Below are 19,812 nucleotides of genomic sequence, written 5' to 3' on the forward strand. Positions count from 1 at the left end.
CAGGCAGGCGCTTTTGCCACTGAGCTAAATCCCTGGCCCTATATTATTGTACCTTTAACAGAACAACAGAATGTCCTTTTTCAGTCAGACATTGGTTCAGTGTTATTGATTGACAATCTTCTAAATAGCTTTTTTTTGTGTGTGATGGGGTCCTGCTATGTAGCACAGGCCCTGCAACTCCTGATCCTTCTGCCTCAGACTTTTGAGTACCTGAGATTATAGGCATATATCCTTGTGCCCTAGTAAAGCAGTTTTTTCCCCCCAGGTATCTTTTTTATCCTTTTATATGACAGCATTTTTTTTTTCTTCAGTTCTGAAGATTGTCTTGAGTATGCTTAGTGATTTGTTTTTATATCTCTTTTTATATGTGCATTTTATTTAGTTTTATATTCTACTTTTTGAATAAAAAATAAACTTTTTGAATAATTTATTTTGTTATATTATTGTTATTATTTTGGTTTTTTTTGAGACAGGGTCTCACTCACTATGTAGCCCAGATTGCCTTGAACTTGCAGCAGTCCTCCTTCCTCAGCTTCCTGAGCACCAGGATTACAGTTGTACACCACCATGCCCAACAGGAAACACATACAAATGCATTTAAAAGTATGATGCCTGCAAAATATTCTTAGAAGGCTTAAAAAAAGAAAGTATAAAGCTGGACATGGTAGTGCTTGCCTATAATTCCAGCACTCAGCAGAATAAGGCAGGAGGATTACTGCAAGTTCAAGGTCAGCCTGCACTACATAGTCAGTTCAGGGCCAGCCTGTACTATGCAGTGAGAACCTATTTCAGAAACAAAAAAATACCAAAAAAACCCCCCCCAAAATATGTGTATGTAAATGGTAAACAAATGGGCAAAGTGTTAAAAACTGAATCTGTGCAAAGGGTATATGAGAATTCTTTTACTGTTGCACTTTTTTATGTGTTTGAAATTATGTCAGAATAAAGCTACAAGGCCAGGAGTGTAGGCCCATCCCAGTAATCCTGGCACTGGAGAAGCTGAGGCAAGAGAATCAATACAAGTTCAAGGCCAGCCTGAACTATATAACAAGATCTTGTCTCAAACAAAATGAAAACACCAAAAAACAAAAAAAACTCACAAAATAAAGTCATAAAAATAGTTTTTGTGGCTACCATGATTTTTCCTTTATAAAATTTTATAATTCAATTCAATCATATAAATGGAAAGACTAGTGTAATGAATATGGTTGTTTAAATTTTGTCATATTTTCTTTATTCCTCTATTTTCATTTTTTTTTTTGGTACTAGGGATCGAACTAATGACCCCATGCTTACCAGGCAGGCGCTTATGCTGCTGAGCTAAATCCCCAGCATTCCTCTTATTTTCAAGTATTTCTCTCTCTCTCTCTCTTTCTTTTTTTTTTTTTTTTTGGTACCAGGGATTGAACATAGGCATGTGCTACCACACCTGGCTTCAGTGTTTTTTTTTAATTTTTAATTTTTTGTCTTTTTGAGACTAAGTCTCACTATACAGTTCACGTTGGCCTTGAACTGCAAATGATCTTTCTGCCTCAGCCTTCTCAGTACAGGAGTACAGACATGCACCATCATACCTGGCTCTGAGTTGTTTTTTTTTTAATGGAACAATTTTTTTTTTGGTGGTACGGGGGATTGAACTGAGGTCCTTGTGCATGTTAGACAACTGTTCTGCCACTGAATCATGTTCCTGATCTCCTAAATAGTGGTTTTTTGTTTTGCTTTGTTTTTTGTTTTTGGTGCTGGGGTTCAAACTCATGACCTTGCACTTGCCAGGCAGATACTTACATCACTGAGCTAAACCCCTGGCCCCTAAATAGTGTTTTGAAGATTAACTTACTGAAGATTTTATTCTGAAACTCAGTTCTTTAAATAAGATACCCAATAATGAAATTATATAGGTGGCTCTTGATAAGTTCTGCTAATTTTTTTTTTTTTTTTTTTTTTTTTTTGGTACTGGGGATCGAACTCACAACCTTGTGCTTACAAGGCAGGCACTTAGGCCGCTTAGCTATATCTCTTGCCCGGTTCAGCTAAATTTTAATTAGTGTTTTTCAGAAAGCTGTTAAACAAGTTTTTAACTTGCTTCCAATGCATTTTCTCTTTTTTAGGGGCTAAAAGAGGTGACACTTCTTGGTCAGAATGTTAATAGTTTTCGAGACAATTCAGAGGTTCAATTCAACAATGCTGTATCTACTAAGCTCAGTCGTGGTTTCACCACCAACTATAAAACCAAACAAGGAGGGCTTCGTTTTTCTCACCTTCTAGATCAGGTTTCTCGAATAGATCCTGAAATGAGGATCCGGTTTACCTCTCCCCATCCCAAGGATTTTCCTGATGAGGTGAGTGTAGTCATTTAGCTGTGACAAATTAGTATCCATATCCTGAATGACTCCACGGACTGGGTCTAGCAGGGGTACAGCGGGAACCCTGAGCACTGCTTGAGGAATCCTATGCTGTGTTGCTGCATCTCCCTCTGAAAAGATTCAAAGTCCTCCAATGTTAGGGTGGAGGTAGGACTGGTATTTTCCACACCAGCTAAAACTGCCTGTGGGATCATGAGGGCTGGGTAGGGAGATTTCATTGCAAGGTGGGCAGCTGCGTGGTAGTGATTGTGGTTTGGTGGTGGTGTGCAGGCAGGAAAAAGGCAACGCGATGTGGTGGGAAACAGCCCAGACTTTAGCTTCATACAGGTCTGGGTTCAAATCTCAGCTGTTTCCCTTCTTTACCAGTGGGGTGGTAAAGGCGATTTTCAACTTGTCATTCTCCTGTAGGGTTGATAATGACCCCTATTTTATGTCATTGTGAAATAATATAATGTGTCAAACTTCACACAGAGCCAGACTTTGAATAGTTAGCCCACATGTAAAAACTTTTTTTGGTGTGTGTGGGGATACCAGGAATCGAATTTATAGCCTCCTGCTTGCCAGGCAGGCACTGTGCTGCTGAGTTATATCCCAGCCCCATAAAAATCTTTATTTTGATGTTTTTTTGTCTTGGTGAAATGTTTGTCTCAGATGTTACCTTTTCTCTCTTGGATTATTATTATTGTTTTTTTGATTTGTAAAGTTTCTTTATGTATTCACTTGCCAGGCAGATACTTACATTCTTCTTTACATATTCTTGATATAAATCCTTTGTTAGTATGTTTTTAGATATTTTCTCTAGTGTTATTTTTCCCTCACCTCCCTTTTTTGAGAACAGAGTCTTGCTGTATAGCTCAGGCAAGTCTTGAACTCACTGTGTAGTCTGGCTAGCCTTGAACTCCTGGTGATTCTCTTGCCTCAGCCTCCTGAGTGCTGAAATTTTTGGCATGCACCATCACACCTAGCATAATTTTAATTTCCTGATAGTGTTTTTTAAAGTGGTTAAGTAGTTTGTGAGCTAGGTAAAAGTATTATCATCTTTTGCTTCCTTGACTATTGATCCTTCATGTCGGGACTACCAAAGAGCAACCCTGTGGCTTGAATATGACTTGTGTTTGCTCTTTTTCTCCTACTTTTTGAAAAGAAAGATGGCATCAGGGGAAATGACTGGGGCACACAGAAGGTAGCTTGAGTGGGAGTTAAGAATTTTGCTAATTTATGTATTTGATGAGAGTTGACCTTGAGGAGAAATGGTGAGAGTGATATTCCTTTCTGCAAGATTCAGCGGTAAGATTTGACTGACCCTTAATGTGTTTTGTTTAATTAGGTTCTGCAGCTGATTCACGAGAGAGACAACATCTGTAAGCAGATCCACCTACCAGCCCAGAGTGGAAGCAGCCGTGTATTGGAGGCCATGCGAAGGGGGTTGGTCTTATTTGGAGAGGGCATACAGTATCTTATACCTGTCCTTGCTTTTTTATTTATTATTTATTTGATTGTTGTCTTTCTGAGACAGCATCTCACTATGCAGTTCAGATGGCCTTGAGCTCACTTCATAGTTCAGCTGGCCTCAAATTTGTCTTTTTTTTGAGACGGGGTCTTGCTATGCAGTTCAGGCTGGCCTTGAGCTCACTTTGTAGCCCAGGCTGATCTCGAACTCGCAATGATCCTCCCACCTCAGCCTCCCGAGTGCTGGGATTACAGGTGTGAACCACCACGTCCAGCTGGCCTCAAAGTTGAAGTGATCCTCCTGCCTCAGCCTCCTTCGTGCTGGGATTACAGGCTTGCACCACCATGCCCAGCCTGTCCTTGTTTTTTTTAATGACCAAGCATTGTCTGTATTGCTAAGAACTGAGCATGGTTTATGAGCTAGGTGAAAGACGTGTCATCCTTTCCTTCCTTGACTGTTGATCCTTATGTCAGTACTACCAGTGAACACCCCTGCAACTGGAATCTAGCTTGGGCTTGCTCTCTTCTCTTGCACATAGCTGCTCAGTGAATGTTTATCATATGAATAAACCTGTAGTCATGGAACTTGCTTTTGTTCACTCCATAATCATAGGTTAAGGACTGGGTCACCCATTTTAATATTTTTTAGCATATTTAAAATTGCTAAATTATCTATTTTTGTGGTATTGGAAATTGATCCTACAGCCTTGTGCCTGCTGAGTGGTCCACTACTGGGCTACATCTCCAGCCTTGTTTAACATTTTAAAATTGTCTACTATGTAGCATGGTTGGAGATTTTTTTTTTTTTTTTTTTGGATTGAACTCACAACCTCTTTCTTGATAGGCATGGTTGGAGATTTTAACCCTTTAACTTTCTTTCTTTTTTTCTTTTTTGAGACATGGTCTTGTTATGTAGTACAGGTTGGCCTTGAACTTGCTTATGCAGCTTGTGCTGGCCTTGAACTTACAGTGATCCTGTCTCAGTGTCCTGAGTGCTGGGATTATAGGCAGTGCCACCACTCTTGGCAACCCTTTAACTTTTCAGAATAAAAATAGTGTTTTAGGTTTTGAAATTTAAATGTTGTTCTGTTCACTGGTAATACTTACTGACTTAGTTACTTATTTAGTGGTACTGAGAGTAAAACTCATAACTTTGCATTTGTCAGGCAGGCCCTGCATAGCTGAGCTGTATCCCCAGCCCTGACTTTGGAAGTATTTAGTATTGTAGAAATAAGACTGCAAAAAATGTGACCCAAGGCAAATTGTATAGAACTAGTGCTTTGCTTTTTTTTTTTTTGTCTTTTTCGTTTTTATCGGTACCAGGGATTAAACTCCCGACTGCCTGCTTGCAAGGCAGGCACTTATGCTGCTGAGCTAAATCCCCAGCTCCTTGCTTTTTCTCTTTACAGGTGCAAAGAGTTATAGATATCCTCTTAAGTGTTTAATCTGTTCTAATTTATTAAGTAAAAGGGCTAGGGATTTAAAAAAATTCAGGGCTAGGGTTATAATCTATGATAGAGTGTATGCCTAGCATGTGTAAAACCCAGGGTTCAGTTACACAGCACTGGAAAAATATATTATAGTCTTTAGATCAGATAGGGTTTGATGAAAGGGACTCTTTGAGATTTTTTTTTTTTGGTACCGGGTATCCAAGTCATGACCTCATGCTTGCAAGGCAGGCACTTATGCTGTTGAGCTAAATCCCTGGCCCCTCTCTCTTTGAGATATTTTGACATAATTCTGAACTGTATTGTGTTAATGAGAAGTGATTACATTTGAGAGTTCATGTGTTATTGTTATAAAAATAAGATTTATTTAAAGAAGAATGGTTCACCTAGGCCTTTTCTTTTTGTTGTTTGTCACAGGTATTCAAGAGAAGCTTATGTGGAGTTAGTTCACCATATCAGAGAGTCTATTCCAGGTACATTTAAGAACGCTGAATATGAGTGTATTACTATGTCACACTGCATAGGCACCTTGGTCAGATATAGGCAATGCCAGTCTCCTTGATGGTTCCTTGTGAAACCATCTATACTTCTTTTGCTTTCTTCATTGTGTTCTCTCCCTCTCCCCCTTTTTCTCTTTCCCTCCCTCCTGCCCTCTGTGCTTAGATGTATAGATAGAAATATATGTTTGTGCAGGGCACTGCAAGATTTTCACTAGTAAAAAGCAGGACCACTCTGAAAACATGGATGCCTAGTGTGTCTCAGAATGTGGCATTTGAAGTGAAGATACCTTTTCGGGTGCTGTGGGGAACATAGACTGAGAAGCCAGCTCCGGCATGGATTGTGGTGGAGAAGCAGGCTCGAGTGCCGCTGTCTGTAATAATGGTTTTACTTGTACATGGATTGGCCCAGGGAAGGCCTTTGAATTGTTCTCCATGCTTCTGTAGCCCACCAATGCCAAAGCTCCTCTTGAAGGTCAGCAACAGCATCCTGTTATCCTTGTTGTGTATCACAGGGGTGTGCCTCAGCAGCGACTTCATTGCTGGCTTCTGTGGAGAGACAGAGGAAGATCACCTGCAAACAGTGTCTTTGCTCCGGGAAGTTCAGTACAACACAGGTTTCCTGTTTGCTTACAGCATGAGAGAAGTGAGTACAGGGCGGGGGAGGCCTGTCCTCATTCCTGACCAGCTTGGGGTTGGTCATCGACAACTGGGCAGAAAAGAGGGGTGGCAAGGCATTCATTACAGAGCCTCAGGATTTCGTCATCCACTTCTTTTTCACTTTTCTATTTAAATCTTTTCTAATGTTTGACATAATACAGCATTTAGAGATGAAAAAGGGTTACTGTACCATTGTTCTTGTTTATTAAAATACTTGATGTTATGCTTAGGTTTAAAATTTTAATGTGGAGAGGGAGAAACTTACTCTCTTTATAAGGAATCTAAAATAATTTCTCAACATGTGGAATTTGTGTCTATACCTGTGGTCTTTTGAGGCACCTGTAGCTGTTTTTGATTTCTGTTTTTCTAGGGCCAAGTTGGCCCACTAGTGTTTAGTTTTAGCTTTCCCTATGACATAAATTTCCAGGAAAACAGAAAATGAGACAGGAAAAGGAGAATGCGTGTTTCCTATAGAGAGATGATCCCGGTCTGCCTTTTTCTTGGTGGTAGAGATGGGTTTGCATGGTTGCTCATCCCTTAGTCACTTTGGAGCCAGCGTGCCTTGTGTTTGGAATGGAAGCTGAGGGCCCTTGTGACATAGGGCTCAGGAAGGCTGACTGGTGAATGACCCAATCTGTGACTTCAGGTTCACCCCTGTGCTGCCATCAATCCAGCTAATTTATTTGTTCTAAAGCTCATGGTTCAGTATTTTGTAGGTAGTATAAGTGGGCCAATGTGTATATTCATGTCTTTTGCAAAATTGAGAGATGATGCTTCAGAAGAGTTTTTAGAATCCATTTTGCTTCATTTTCATGGTTGTAACAAACTTCAGAAATTCTTTGTAATGCTAGGGGTGGGAATGAAATTGGTTATCACTGTATGGTAGGTGCATGTTCTATAGACATTGAATATGCATATTCATTTTGGGACCTAATCTGTAGGTTAGTGATGGAGTTTATACAAACTTAAGTATCCTAGTGTATGAGAACAGGCATTCAGATTGTGTGTCTGCCACTTAATAACTGTGTGACCTTGAACAAAATCTTTGATTTTCTCATCTGTGAAATGCAGGTGATATTAGTACCAGCTTTATAGGCTTGTTTTGAAGATTAAGAAAGTATGTATAAAACATAGACTAGAGCTTTGTACATAGTAAGTGCTACTGTTAATAGCAAGGCAGAATAGAGTAAAACCTATAGGATTCTCTACCAATTTCCTGTTCTCCTCTGTGGATATTAAAGGCCAGGATAGCTTAAATACTTACACTGTGCTTTAAAGATTTTTCTTACTGTGGGGTGAAGGCTGGCCTTGAACTTACTAAGTAGCCCAGGCTGGCCTTGAACTGATAGCAATCCTCCTGCCTCAGCCTCTTGAGTGGTGGGGTTACAGACTTTCACCATCATGCCTGGCTGCTAAAGACTTTGTTTTAAATCCCATCATTTTGTCTGTCTCAGTGCTTCTCTTTAGCTGTTTTGAGCATGAGTTCACATACATAAAGGTATATATATATATATATATATATCCATATCCAGTGGTTTTGATTGATTTATATGACTCCAAGGATAATTTTTTTTGACTAGGTAATATGTGCTTATGCTATAAAATTCAAAAGTTTAAAATGGTATAAAATGAGAAATAGTTTCTTCTTCTTCCCAGTAGTGTTTCTGTTCCTTTCTTGAAGGTAGCAATACTTAGTGGTTTTTTGTGTCATTTTCAGCAAAATTTCATTTATTTATATTTCATGTATTTATAATTTGTATGTTTTTTCCCTATCTCAAAGATGTACTCAGGCAGCCTAACAGTGTGTTTCGGAGAATAGTCCATATTAGTACATACAGAACTTGGGTTTTTGCCTGGTTCTGGGGGTTGAATCTAAGGCCTTGCACATGCTAGGCGCATGCTCTGCCACTAAGTTATACCCCTAGCCCATTTTCTTTTGTTTTGTCTTTGAGACATTTAGTATGTCTTATGTTTCATAAACCATGCTGATGAGTTGCCTAGTACCTGAATCATTTAGTGTACGTCCAAAGTGGGACCTTAGGACAAATATCAGAAGTAATTTTGTCTATGATTTTTATGTATTAAACTGTGAATGAGCTGGGCATGGTGGCACATGCCTGTAATCCCAACATCTAGGAGGCTGAGGCAGGAGGATTACCACACGTTAGAGGCCAGTAAGGTTACATAGCAAGACCCTGTCTCAAAGCAACAACAATAAAAAGAAAAGAAATTAGAAATTGATCCTTGAAAAATGTAATTGGTTCCAGAACCAGAGAACCCTCCTGGTTTAGGTTTGAGTTTTTATACGTGTGCCTATAACTTACAGGTGGAATGAACCTTCTTACCATCTATGTCCTAAGAATGGATTCTTCAAGTCCTTGGTGACCTTTTTTCCTTGTTTTTAAATAGAAGACACGTGCATATCATAGGCTGAAGGATGATGTTCCAGAAGAAGTAAAATTAAGGCGTTTGGAGGAACTTATCACTGTCTTTCGAGAAGAAGCTTTGAAAGCTAATAAAACCTCTGTGGATTGTACCCAGCTGGTACTGGTAGAGGGGGTGAGTCTGTTTAACTATGTATATATTTTATTTTATTTTTTTTAGAATACATCTCTTTTATTAATGTCTTCTTTGATTTTTTTTTTTGTCTTTTTCCTTTTTATTGGTACCAGGTATCGAACTCACGACTGCCTGCTTGCAAGGCAGGCGCTTACGCCGCTGAGCTAAATCCCCAACCCCTCTTCTTTGATTTTTAATTAAAGCTTTTGTAGTTTTCAGTGGTGAAGTCTTTTAAATACTCGTTTAATATACTCGTTGGCCCATTTACACTTCCTCCCCTCTCCTCCTGTGTCCTCTTCTCTTTTTCATTCTATGGGTATAGAACCCAGGGTCGCATGTGTGCTTGGCAAGCCCTCTCCACCGTGAGCTATATCCTCATCCATTTTTTTAATTTTTTATTCTGGGACAGAGTTTCACTAAGTCATTCAGTTGCCTAGGTTGGACTTGGACTTGTCTCAGCTTCCCAGAGTGCTGAGATCATAGTCTGGGGTACCACACCCAGTTTAGAGAAATGTTCTTTCTCTCAGTCTTCTAGACATCTCCATGGTGTTTACTGCTCAGAGGTTTGACTGATATGTTGGTATAGATTTGTTTAGGTTTACTTGGTTAGGAGTTTTATCTTTTGCCAAATTTGAGAAGTGTTTAAATGTTAATTCTTGATTGCTTTTCAGCCTTGCTTTCTTTCTCTTCTTCCATGATTGTAATGACAGATATCAACACAAATACAGATTTTTATTTTATCCTAGAGGTACTCCAGTATATTTTTCCCCTTATGTTCAGACTAAATAATTTCTGTTGTTCTCTGATATTTTTCAGAGTCCTTTTTTAATATGTTTGTGGCTGTTAGTTGTACTTAGTGGGAACATTAGGGAAAAATACATTTATTTCATCTTTGTGGAAGCAGAATCATGTATATTTTTAGAATCAATTTTGTTGCTTTTAGTTATTTTTTGGTCTGTGTTAGAAAGATCCTGGTGGAGGACAGTTCTGCTGCTTACTTTAGGGTATGTCAGCATCAAAGCAAGCACTTGTCTAGTGTATTTGTTGAGACTCCCTGGTAGTAACAGAAATTTGCACAAGAAAGCAAAATATTTTTACATAAGACTCCAGGCATGTGCAGAGTACAGTCTGCGTTTGGAAGAGACTGTACCCAGCTGGGAAGTGCATGAGACAGACGTCTGTCTTCACTCAGGCCAGCTTTCTCTTCTTCATCATTTGGGTAGTAGAGTATAGCAGCCCTGTAGTCCTTCTTCATACATACTGTTTCTAGCAGTTGTGTTTCTCAGCTCAGCGTCAGAGAACCTGATCAACTCAGCATAGGTTGGGGTCCCCCTTGTGGTCCAGCCAGCCTCAGCTGGGTGGCAGGAAGAAGTGCAACAGCAGCTGCTGGACATTGATACTGAGTGGGTGAAAAACCCTGAAAGATGTTTGCCTTGTTAAATACTTTATAACTGAGGGTGTCAACTTTGATTCTGGCCGACAGTTTCCTGGTTGCTCTATTGCCTGCCTTCAATGGTGTTTTACTCTATACATATGTATGTTAGTATTCAGTAGAGTCCAAGGGACCCTATGTGTATTTCTAGAGCTCTTTTTCTGCTGAACTTCCTCCAATTGGTTTTACAGTTTATAGCTATCTCACACTGCTGAACCATTAATCCCCAGCTCCTTTCAAGGAAAGAGACACTATGGTAACTACTTTTATGTCAGGATATCTTGTGGTGAAACACTATTTTGCTTAAATGGTTATGTTTTGACCTGTGCTGTTTTTTCCTCTTTTATCTTAATCTCCTTTTTTATTATTTATTTTTATCTTTTTAATTAAGGGAAAAATAAATAAAAAATAGCAGGATATATTATAGTAATCCACTTTTATTTCCTATTAACTTGATTTGAAAGCCTGTATTGCTCTCACCATCTTGTTTTGACTGATTTAATCTATTCTGTTTTGCTCGATAGTACCAAGTTTGAGAGTATAGGCAACAACTTCAAAGACAATAAGATTCACTATGATGTCCATTCTGGTTTGACTATTATCTTCTTTTGAAGTCCTGTAATGTCTCCAGTGTTTGGTTTTATTGGTTTTGTTCTTTACTCTTTTGTTCAATTTTATTATAACTGATGATATAGGCAGTTCTTTTTAAGATAGCAAGAGGCATTATGGTAACCATTTTAGATCACCTTGTATTCTGTTTTTATGTTATGTATTATGTCCATTCTTTTGATTTGACTGACTCTGTTTTGTTATGTCACATTTGGTTTTATTTTCTTCAAAAAAAAAGTAATAAGAACTGTGGGAGTAATAAAACCCAAAATGTGTAATTATTGTAAAAAAGAGAGGAAAAGAAAGTGCTCTAAAGGATATAACTGCATGTATATTTAAGTGTATAAGATAGATAACCATATTACTGAGTTTTGTTGGATCACTGAACAGAACTGTTTGCAATCTCACTGTTTGAATGTCCACTTCATATGCTTTAATTTTGTAACTTGAACAAATATTTCTAAGATGACAATATGTAATCTATTAACTAGTGATTTTCTACTATTATTTTTTTTGAAATTCTGTATAACTTGTACCCTCTTTCTGTTTTTTTCTTTTTCTCCTTAAATAAAAAAAAAAAAAAGAACAACATTGGCAAAAACAAAAAGTAGGAAATCCACAATAGTTACTATATTGCATATTGTTAGCCTTTAAATAGATGCTCAGACTACTGGCTCTATGTCTGTAAAGTCAAACATTACAGTCATTCAGTTCGTTCTTTACTTCAATTGCTATCATCTTAGCCTGCATTTTTCTTAATCAGCCTTTTGCTAATGCAGGAGTGGTGGGGATATCTTTTCTCCTTGCTTGCATGCCCGCTCATACATGGTAGAGTGCTGCTGCTTCCTGGTTTTCTCCTGGTCTGTCTGACTGGGCTTGCACCTTGCAGCAGATTTAATGTTTCTGTTTTAGTATTAAGATCTTTGATCCATTCTGATGCTAGCTTAGTACATGGAGGCTATCTTTCTTGCAGTGAATGTGTTTGGCAGTTTTGTCCAAGATATGGTGATGCTTAGGGTTGGGGATTTAGCTCAGCAGTGTAAGTGCCTGTGTTGCAAACACAGGGTCATGAGTTTGATCCCTGGTACAGGGAGTGGGGAAAGATAAAGTATTGCTTAGAGTGTCTGGAGTTGTTTCTGCATCTTATAATCTATTCCTTCGATCTTTGGGTCTGTTTTTTTTTTTTTTTGCCAGTATCATGCTGTCTATAATTTATAAAATAAATTATATTTTGGTACTGAGGCTTGAACTCATGACCTTGTGCTTGCCAAGCAGGCACTTGTGCCACTGAGCAATCCCCTCACCCCTCATGCTGTTTTTATCACAGTAAAATAATTTCAAGTCAAGGGTTATGATGCCCTCTGTCTTGTCGTTGTTGCCAGGATCGCCTTTGCTCTTCTAGTTCTAGATGAATTTTAGGACATTTTTCTCTAATTCTGTGAGATATGCTATTGGAATTTTGATTGGGATTGCACTGAATCTGTATAACAGTTTTGGAAGTATGACCATTTTCACTGTATTGGGTTTTCCTACCCAAGAGCACAGGGTATCTCTTCATTTCCTAATATCCTCTTCAATCTCCTTTTTCAGAGTACTATAGTTTTCAATATAGAGAATTTTTATGTTCTTTGTTAGATTGATTCATAAATACTTCATTTTTTGGATGTTATTGTGAAAAGTGTTATTTCCCTGATTTCTCTCTCAGTGAATTTGTTCTTCCTGTATAAGAAGGAAGGCTTTTTGAGTGTTGACTTTATAACTTTGTATCCAGCTAGGTTACTGAATTTGCTTATTAAATCTAGTGCCCTTCTTTTTATTTTGCTTTCTACTTTGTTGTTTTTAAGGCAGGGTATCATTATATAGCTGGCTGACCTTGAACTCCTTGTGTAACCTAGGCTGGCCTAAAACTCTTGATCCTCCTGCTTCAGCCTTCTAGTGCTGGGATTATAGGCATTGGCCACCATGTCTGGCTGATTCTTTCTATTCTCAGTGGAGAGAGAATCTCTATGCTCTGGTTGAGATCTTCTCTACTTTTTGTGACATGGCCTGGTTGAAAGGAGAGTCAGGTATCATTTAATTTGTTTTCCTTCTCTTGTACATCACAACCTTGTGATCTGTTGTTCAATATGGGAAAACTGTTTCTTTTCTTTTTTTTTTGGCGGTATTGGGGATTGAACTCACGACCTCACACTTGCCAGACAGGCGCTTATGCCGCTAAGCTAAATCCCCAGCCCGGAAAACTGTTTCTTATATTTTTTTTCAATTTCCTAATTTAAGGCTGGAATGTAAATTTAGTCCCTGTTACTTCAATATGGCTGTAAGTGAAAGACTTAAGTTATAAAAGTTAATCCCATTCTAGTGGTTTGCTTATCATATTGTGGAGATTCTGGCTTCAAATGTGTTCAACAGGGCAAGAAACACAGGCCACTCAACCTCAGGATGTTTGTGAGGGATTACTGTGAGAGAGGGTAAATGTGCAAGACGACTTGCCACGTGCAGGCACATTACCCACAGATACCTGGAGCTAACTGTTGAGGAAGGCAGTTCTGCAAAGACTCATCGATGAATTGACTGCTTCAAATATGGCCAGCAGACTTCTAGAGTTTCTGTTGTGTGCCATGCACTGCCCTTGTTTGTGAAGCAGCAGTAGACACTAAGCTTCCAGTCATTCTTTGGTTAAGAAGTGCTCCCTGGGTATGGATCCTTGAGGTTCTTGAAACAGAGAAGGCAGTTTCCACCCTCCTAGAATTTATGACTATGACAGTTTTCTCTTTTGTTTCTGTAGCTCAGTAAACGCTCTGTCACTGACTTATGTGGCCGGAATGATGGAAATCTTAAAGTGATCTTCCCTGATGCAGAGATGGAGGATGACATTAACCCTGGGCTTAAGGTCCGAGCCCAGCCTGGGGATTATGTGCTGGTAAAGGTAATGTATCCTTTTAGGGTTTTTTTTGACAATCTCCAGCTGACCTCTAACAGTGATCATCTTGTTTTAGCCTCCTGAGTGCTGGGATTATAGGTGTGTACCACAATGCCTGGTTCCTTTGAGTGTATACTGGGAGTGTTAATTTGCACAATTCTGAGTTACACACGATCCTTTTTTGTTCCCAAGTAACATAAATCCAACCAGTAAGATTTAATGAAAGGACCAAAGTAAAGAAGGAACTCTGGATCCAGCCAGGGGTCTGTTTCTTGTTTCTCTTTCATTCATCTCTGCTCTTCACATGTCCTTTCTGACTAAGTCTCTGGTCAGCACTAGAACCACTCCTTCATGAACTTCACTTTTTTATTTCCCTTTCCACATTTGCCTAAGCTCTAACCCAGGGGAAACTGACAATCTGCTTACTCTGCACCTACATCCAAGCAGCTGAACATCACTGAAGAAAAAGATAGTAGGTTAGGTTACAAATACAGTGGTTTTATCAGGAAGGAGTCCTCATAAAATCTGGATATGGATGCCCGGGACTGGAGGTTGTGATGGCTGGTGTGCCCTCAGAGGCCCAGGCTCCCCCTTCCTTTTGCTTTGCTTTGGGCCTTCATTCTTAGTGTCACTTTTCCTGAATGGCTGCTCAAGTTTTAGCCACCATGTCTATGTCTTACCTAGAAGGAAGGGGAAAAGAGAGGAGAACAGGTTTCTTTTCAGGATGCTTTGCTGAAGTTCTGTACGCCATTTCTGCTCTAGTCACATGTACAACAGGCTGCAATGCAGCTGAGAACTGTGTTCTTCATTCTGAATGACCATGTGTTCAGCTAAAAAGTGTGAGTTCTGTTACTGAGGAAGAAGAGGAGAAAGACATGTTAAGGGATAAATGGATGCCCCTTACTACATGAATTGACTGTACTTACTTCAGATTCATGACCATAATAGCTCAAATGAACTCAGCGTGATACTGAAGTCCTGGACCTAATATAGTTTCCTAGTAGATTGATTTTTCCCATCTCTCCTAAGTCTCTACTGACTTATGCAATCCCTTTTCTGATGCTGGTTTTTTTTTTTTTTTTTTTTTTGAGGCATGGTATTGCTCTGTAATTTAGGCTGGCCTTGAACTTACTATGTAGCTCAGGCTGGCCTTGAACTTGTGGCAGTCCTTCTGCCTCTGCCTCCACAGCACTGGAACTACAGGTATATGTCACCATGCCTAATTTTTCTGATGGCTTTGCCTCATGTTTCATATGCAGTACAAAAGAAGAAATTATCTTATTCTTCATTTCCACCAGCTGCTCACATCTAGATGTGACTCTAAGAGGAATTGAGAAGTTTTAAGACTTTTTCAAATTCCTTTTCTTTTTTTTTTTCTCTGACAACCTTGGATCTCATAATTTCTTCTTTTCATATGGCTTCTGTCCAGTATGAGTTATTTTTTATATAGTAAAACTACAGAAGTTTTGAAAGTAAAACTGTAGAAGCCTTTACCATACTACTTTCTTTCATATTTCTCTTGTTAGACCTTTTTATGCCTGACAGCTGAACTGGAACTAGGAAAGTCTGTCTCATATAACTGACATACATATAATTTATTGCCAGTCTGTATTGCCATGGTTGTTTTAATTCCTAAGACAGAAATACTTTCCCTTATTTTTTATGATTATAGAGTTCTTTTCCACTCAGTCATCCTTTAAAAATAAACTGGCATAGTCAGAGGATCTCCCACATATCTAACATTCATAATCTCCAATGAGGGCTACAAATTCTTCAATTCTTCAGCAAGAGATGTAAAATCATCTCATGTTGCCTATATCCATTAACAGTAGTAGTTTTTTGTTTTTTTTTTCTTGTACCCGGGATCAAACAATTGGGCACTTGCAAGGCAGGTGCTTAGGCCACTGGACTAAATCTCCGGCCCAACAATTCTGCTATAGTGAGATCTTTCATGTTGAGTATCGCTGTAAGAACAAAAGCTTTATTATGTTTTGGTCATAAAATATCTTAAGAAAGGATTTCAGTAGTGTAGTTTGAATCCTGGCTCACTTCTGGGATTAGGAAATCAATGGCTATGAATTTATTTTTTTAAATTTTCTTGTTTGTTTTGTTTTTGAGATAGGATCTTGCTATGTAGTCCAGGCTGATGAGCTCACCATGTAGCTCAGGTTGGCCTCGAACTCTTGATCCTTTTGCCTCAGCCTCCTCAGTGTATGCCACTGAGCCTGGCTGTACCTGATCTTACAGCTGATGTTGGAGGGAAACCATTTCCTAATGTAAAGGGAGAAGTGGCCATTGGGATGGACCTGTATTTGATATCTGAAATTACAGATATCTCTTTTGTCAGCCATGTAGTGTTTGTCACCATGGTATCTCCATCAGATTCCTTTTGGTGGCCTTTCTTCCAGATGCTGCGCATTAAGTACTTGTGCAATCCTGGTTACTTTGTTTTCTAACTGGTTTTCTTTCAGATCACCTCTGCCAGCTCTCAGACACTCAAAGGACATGCCCTGTGCAAGACCACTCTGAAGGGCTCCTTAACACATTGCTGACCTGAGTGACTTAAGTGGTTCTTCTCTATAGGAAGTAGTCACTTCTCTATAGGATGTGGGAAATCCTTCTCTACAGGAAGGAGACATGGGCTGGCCATTAGTGAAAGAGGTAATGACACTTTGGAGACAAGATAGAAGTGGCGAAGCAACTTTATGTTAAATGAAAAATTGTATCCCTTTACAGTCAATAAATTTACCTAAACCTAATGGCCTCTTTGTCCACTTTTACTTTGGTTAGTGTTTCTGGGATATTCTCTCTCTTTTACCAGGTACTAGAAATTAATTCCAGGGCCTTGTGCATGCTAGGAAAGAGCTTTAATGTTGAGCTACATCCCCTATCCTTTTAAAAATTTTTATTTTGAGGCAAAGTCCTGTTAGTTTGCTGAGATTGAGGCTTGAACTTGGGATCATCTTGTTTCAGCCTCCTGGTAGCTGAAATTACTGGCATGTACCACTATAACCAGCTTCTGATGATTTAATTGATGCTATTGATTCAGCTGTTTGTCCTTTAATTTTTCCCATGTGTTTGCCTCAGGATTTCCTCATGGACTTCTCTTAGTCTGTCAGTTGTGTTTGCCTTCAGTTGTAAGAGCACCTGGGTTTTACAAAATGTCATTACTCATTAATAGGCTGTAGCAGTGGTTCTCTGTGTATTCACTACTGCAGTTATTTTGTTCTGTGGGTGTCATGAGAAAAAACTCAAGTTGAGATAGCCCCCAGAAGGACTGTGGTTCAAGTTTCCACTGCATTGCTTAAGTGTTGTGTAAAATTGAGTAGTTAACTTTATTTTTATATACTTTGGTTTTGACATGTATGATGTGGGGATAATTATAAAATTTTTATCTCATATGGAGTTTAATGAGAGTATGATTGTAAAGAGTTTCCAGTGTTGGGCCTTTGGTGGAGCACTCGGTAGAGTGCTTAGCATGCTCATGTCAAGGCCTTGGGTTTAATTCTAAGCACCAAATAAATATGATATTTCCCACAGAACATTTTAAGTTCCTAAGGGAAGTGATCCTTGACTCATTGTCCTTCTAAAGCAGACTGCATGTGTTAAGATATGCTGAGGTGGTCGTTGTGTGTCTGATCAAGGATATCCTTAGACCTTCTCAGTTGGCGAGCATGACACCTCTTGGGAGCCTCAGCTGGAACCTTTCCTTCTAGTGCTAGTTTGGCCTGGGACGGTTAGCTTCTACTCTCAGGGTTTATCTTCTACTGAGGACACTTGTTACCGCTTTTCATTATTTTATTCAAAAGGCATTTATAATAAGCTTGAAGTTTTATCATCATCATCATCATCATCATTATTATTATTATTTTTTTTACATCTGCCATTTCTGTCTCATATCATTATTATTTGATGGTACTAGGGATTGAATCCATGGCCTTGCAAATGCAAAGTGCATGCTTCTATCACTGAGCTACATCAGCTCTCTTGAAATTTTATTTTATTTTATTTTTTTGGTACTGGAAGTCAAATTCGGGAATTTCATGTTTGCCATACAGGCACTGTGCAGCTGAGCTATATCCTGGGCTGGCTTTATTTATTTATTTTGCAAATCCATTTTATTTCAAAGACAGGAAGAAGAAGAAGAAAAAGAAAAAAAAAAACTTGGCTTTATTTTAAATCACCTCTATTACTTAAACTTTTATTTATAGCTGGGCATGCTAGTATATACCTGTAATCCCAGCACTTGGGAGGCAGGAGGATTGCTGGAGTTGGAGGCCAGTTTGGGTTACATAGTGAGTTCAAAGCCAGCGTGAACTGCATAAAAGACCTTGTTTCAAAAAATCGTTTTTAATTTAAAAATTTAAAGCATACATGTGGTAAATAATCCAAATAGTACAGTATTTATCTATCACTCAGTTCTCTTTCTCTTTTTTGCTAGTCCCTACTTTCCTTTTATACTGGGAAACTCTAATAGAGTTTTATAGAGCAAGTCTTTTTTTTTTTTTTTTGAGACTGAGTTTCACTATGTAGCTCCAGATAGCTTTGAACTCACAATAATTCTCCTGCTTCAGCCTACTAAGTGCTGGGATTACAGGTATGCACCATCACACCTGCAGAGCTAGTCTTGTACACTGTTTTGAAGTGTACAATTCAGTGATTTTTTTTTTTTTTTTTAGGATATTTACAAGGGATTGCAACAGACATCAATGTCTTCTTGTAGAACATCTTCATCACTCCAGAAAGGAACCCTGACCTGTTAATCATTCCCTATTTTCTTCTCCCCGACAATACCCAGAAAATACTAGTACTGAGTATACTTTGTATTTATGTAAGTTGCTTATTCTAACCATTTTATGTAAATAAGTCATAATATGTGACTTTTGTGTTTAACCTTTTTCACTTAACCTATTTCAAGATTCATCTACAATGTGGCATTTGCCAGTAATTCGTTTTTTTTTTTTTATGGCTGTAAATTTCTGCATTTATATACCATATTTGTTTATTTATTCCTCTGTAAGTAAACTATTGAGTTGTGAATTTGCTGCTCATTTTTTTTTTTTTTTGAGACAGGAGTCTCACTATATAGTTCAGGCTGACCTTGAACTGACTATTTAGCCCACACTGGCCTCCTTTACCACAGGCCCTCCTACCATGCCATTTCTGCCTGGAGCCAAGGGCATGGACTGTAACCCTGAGCCAAAAATCCCCTCTTCCTTTACATTGTGGTATTAGTTATTTGTCCCACTGACAAGGAGAGTGACCAATTGGGTGTATACTTAATAGTGGAGTCGCTTGACCGTATGTTATTCTGTGTTCATGTTATAAGGAATAGCTGACCTGTTTTCTGTAAGTACTGGACCATTTTTATATTTTGACCAGAAGTTATATACCAGTTCTGATTTGTCCATGTTCTCACCAATGGTTTGAGGTTTTTAGGGAGGAAAAATATGTGTTTTACCAAGACAGATAGGGAATAAATTGTAAGTGGCAAGAGCAGAAGCGGGGAGTCTGGTTACTATAGTGGTTGATGATGGTGACTTGGACCAGGGTGGTGAAGGAGAGAAATACTAATGGGAGAGATGCTCTTTTTTTTTTTTTTTTTAAACTTTTTGACACAAGGTCTTGTCTCAAAGGACTATGTAGCCCAAGTTGGCCTCAAACCCATGGTGCTTCTCCTGCCTTAGCCTCCCAAGTACTAGGTTCACTGGCGTACACCACCACAGCTGGGAAAGATGCTTTAGAGGCTGAATCAACAAGATTCGTTGTGTTGGTGAGAGGGGGGAATTGAGAATGATTTTCAGGAGTCTGGAAAACGGCATGTACTATATTGCTTTCAACCACAGTGGGATAGAAGGTGGGAGGTCGTGGCCTT

General features: G+C 38.8%; 1 protein-coding gene across 3 annotated transcripts in view; it reads left to right on the top strand.

Moving 5' to 3' along the window:
• Nucleotides 1-18,977, top strand: part of Cdk5rap1 (CDK5 regulatory subunit associated protein 1) — a 35,198-nt gene extending 16,221 nt beyond the window's left edge. For 2 of the 3 annotated variants that reach the window (XM_003467759.5, XM_023564189.2), the window contains exons 8-14: nucleotides 2,109-2,339; nucleotides 3,691-3,788; nucleotides 5,678-5,733; nucleotides 6,273-6,403; nucleotides 8,827-8,976; nucleotides 13,803-13,943; nucleotides 16,409-16,696. In XM_003467759.5, the coding sequence (XP_003467807.1) occupies nucleotides 2,109-2,339; nucleotides 3,691-3,788; nucleotides 5,678-5,733; nucleotides 6,273-6,403; nucleotides 8,827-8,976; nucleotides 13,803-13,943; nucleotides 16,409-16,489 (888 nt within the window). In that variant the 3' untranslated portion in view covers nucleotides 16,490-16,696. Of the gene's footprint in view, nucleotides 1-2,108; nucleotides 2,340-3,690; nucleotides 3,789-5,677; nucleotides 5,734-6,272; nucleotides 6,404-8,826; nucleotides 8,977-13,802; nucleotides 13,944-16,408; nucleotides 16,697-18,616 lie in introns of those variants that run through there. The other variant, XR_010047409.1, reaches the window with a different exon arrangement.
• The last annotated feature ends 835 nt before the right edge of the window (nucleotides 18,978-19,812 follow it).

The sequence above is a fragment of the Cavia porcellus genome, unplaced genomic scaffold (genome assembly GCF_034190915.1).
Source record: "Cavia porcellus strain 051 isolate PalLab524CR breed Dunkin Hartley unplaced genomic scaffold, mCavPor4.1 scaffold_5, whole genome shotgun sequence".
Taxonomy (NCBI): domain Eukaryota; kingdom Metazoa; phylum Chordata; class Mammalia; order Rodentia; family Caviidae; genus Cavia; species Cavia porcellus.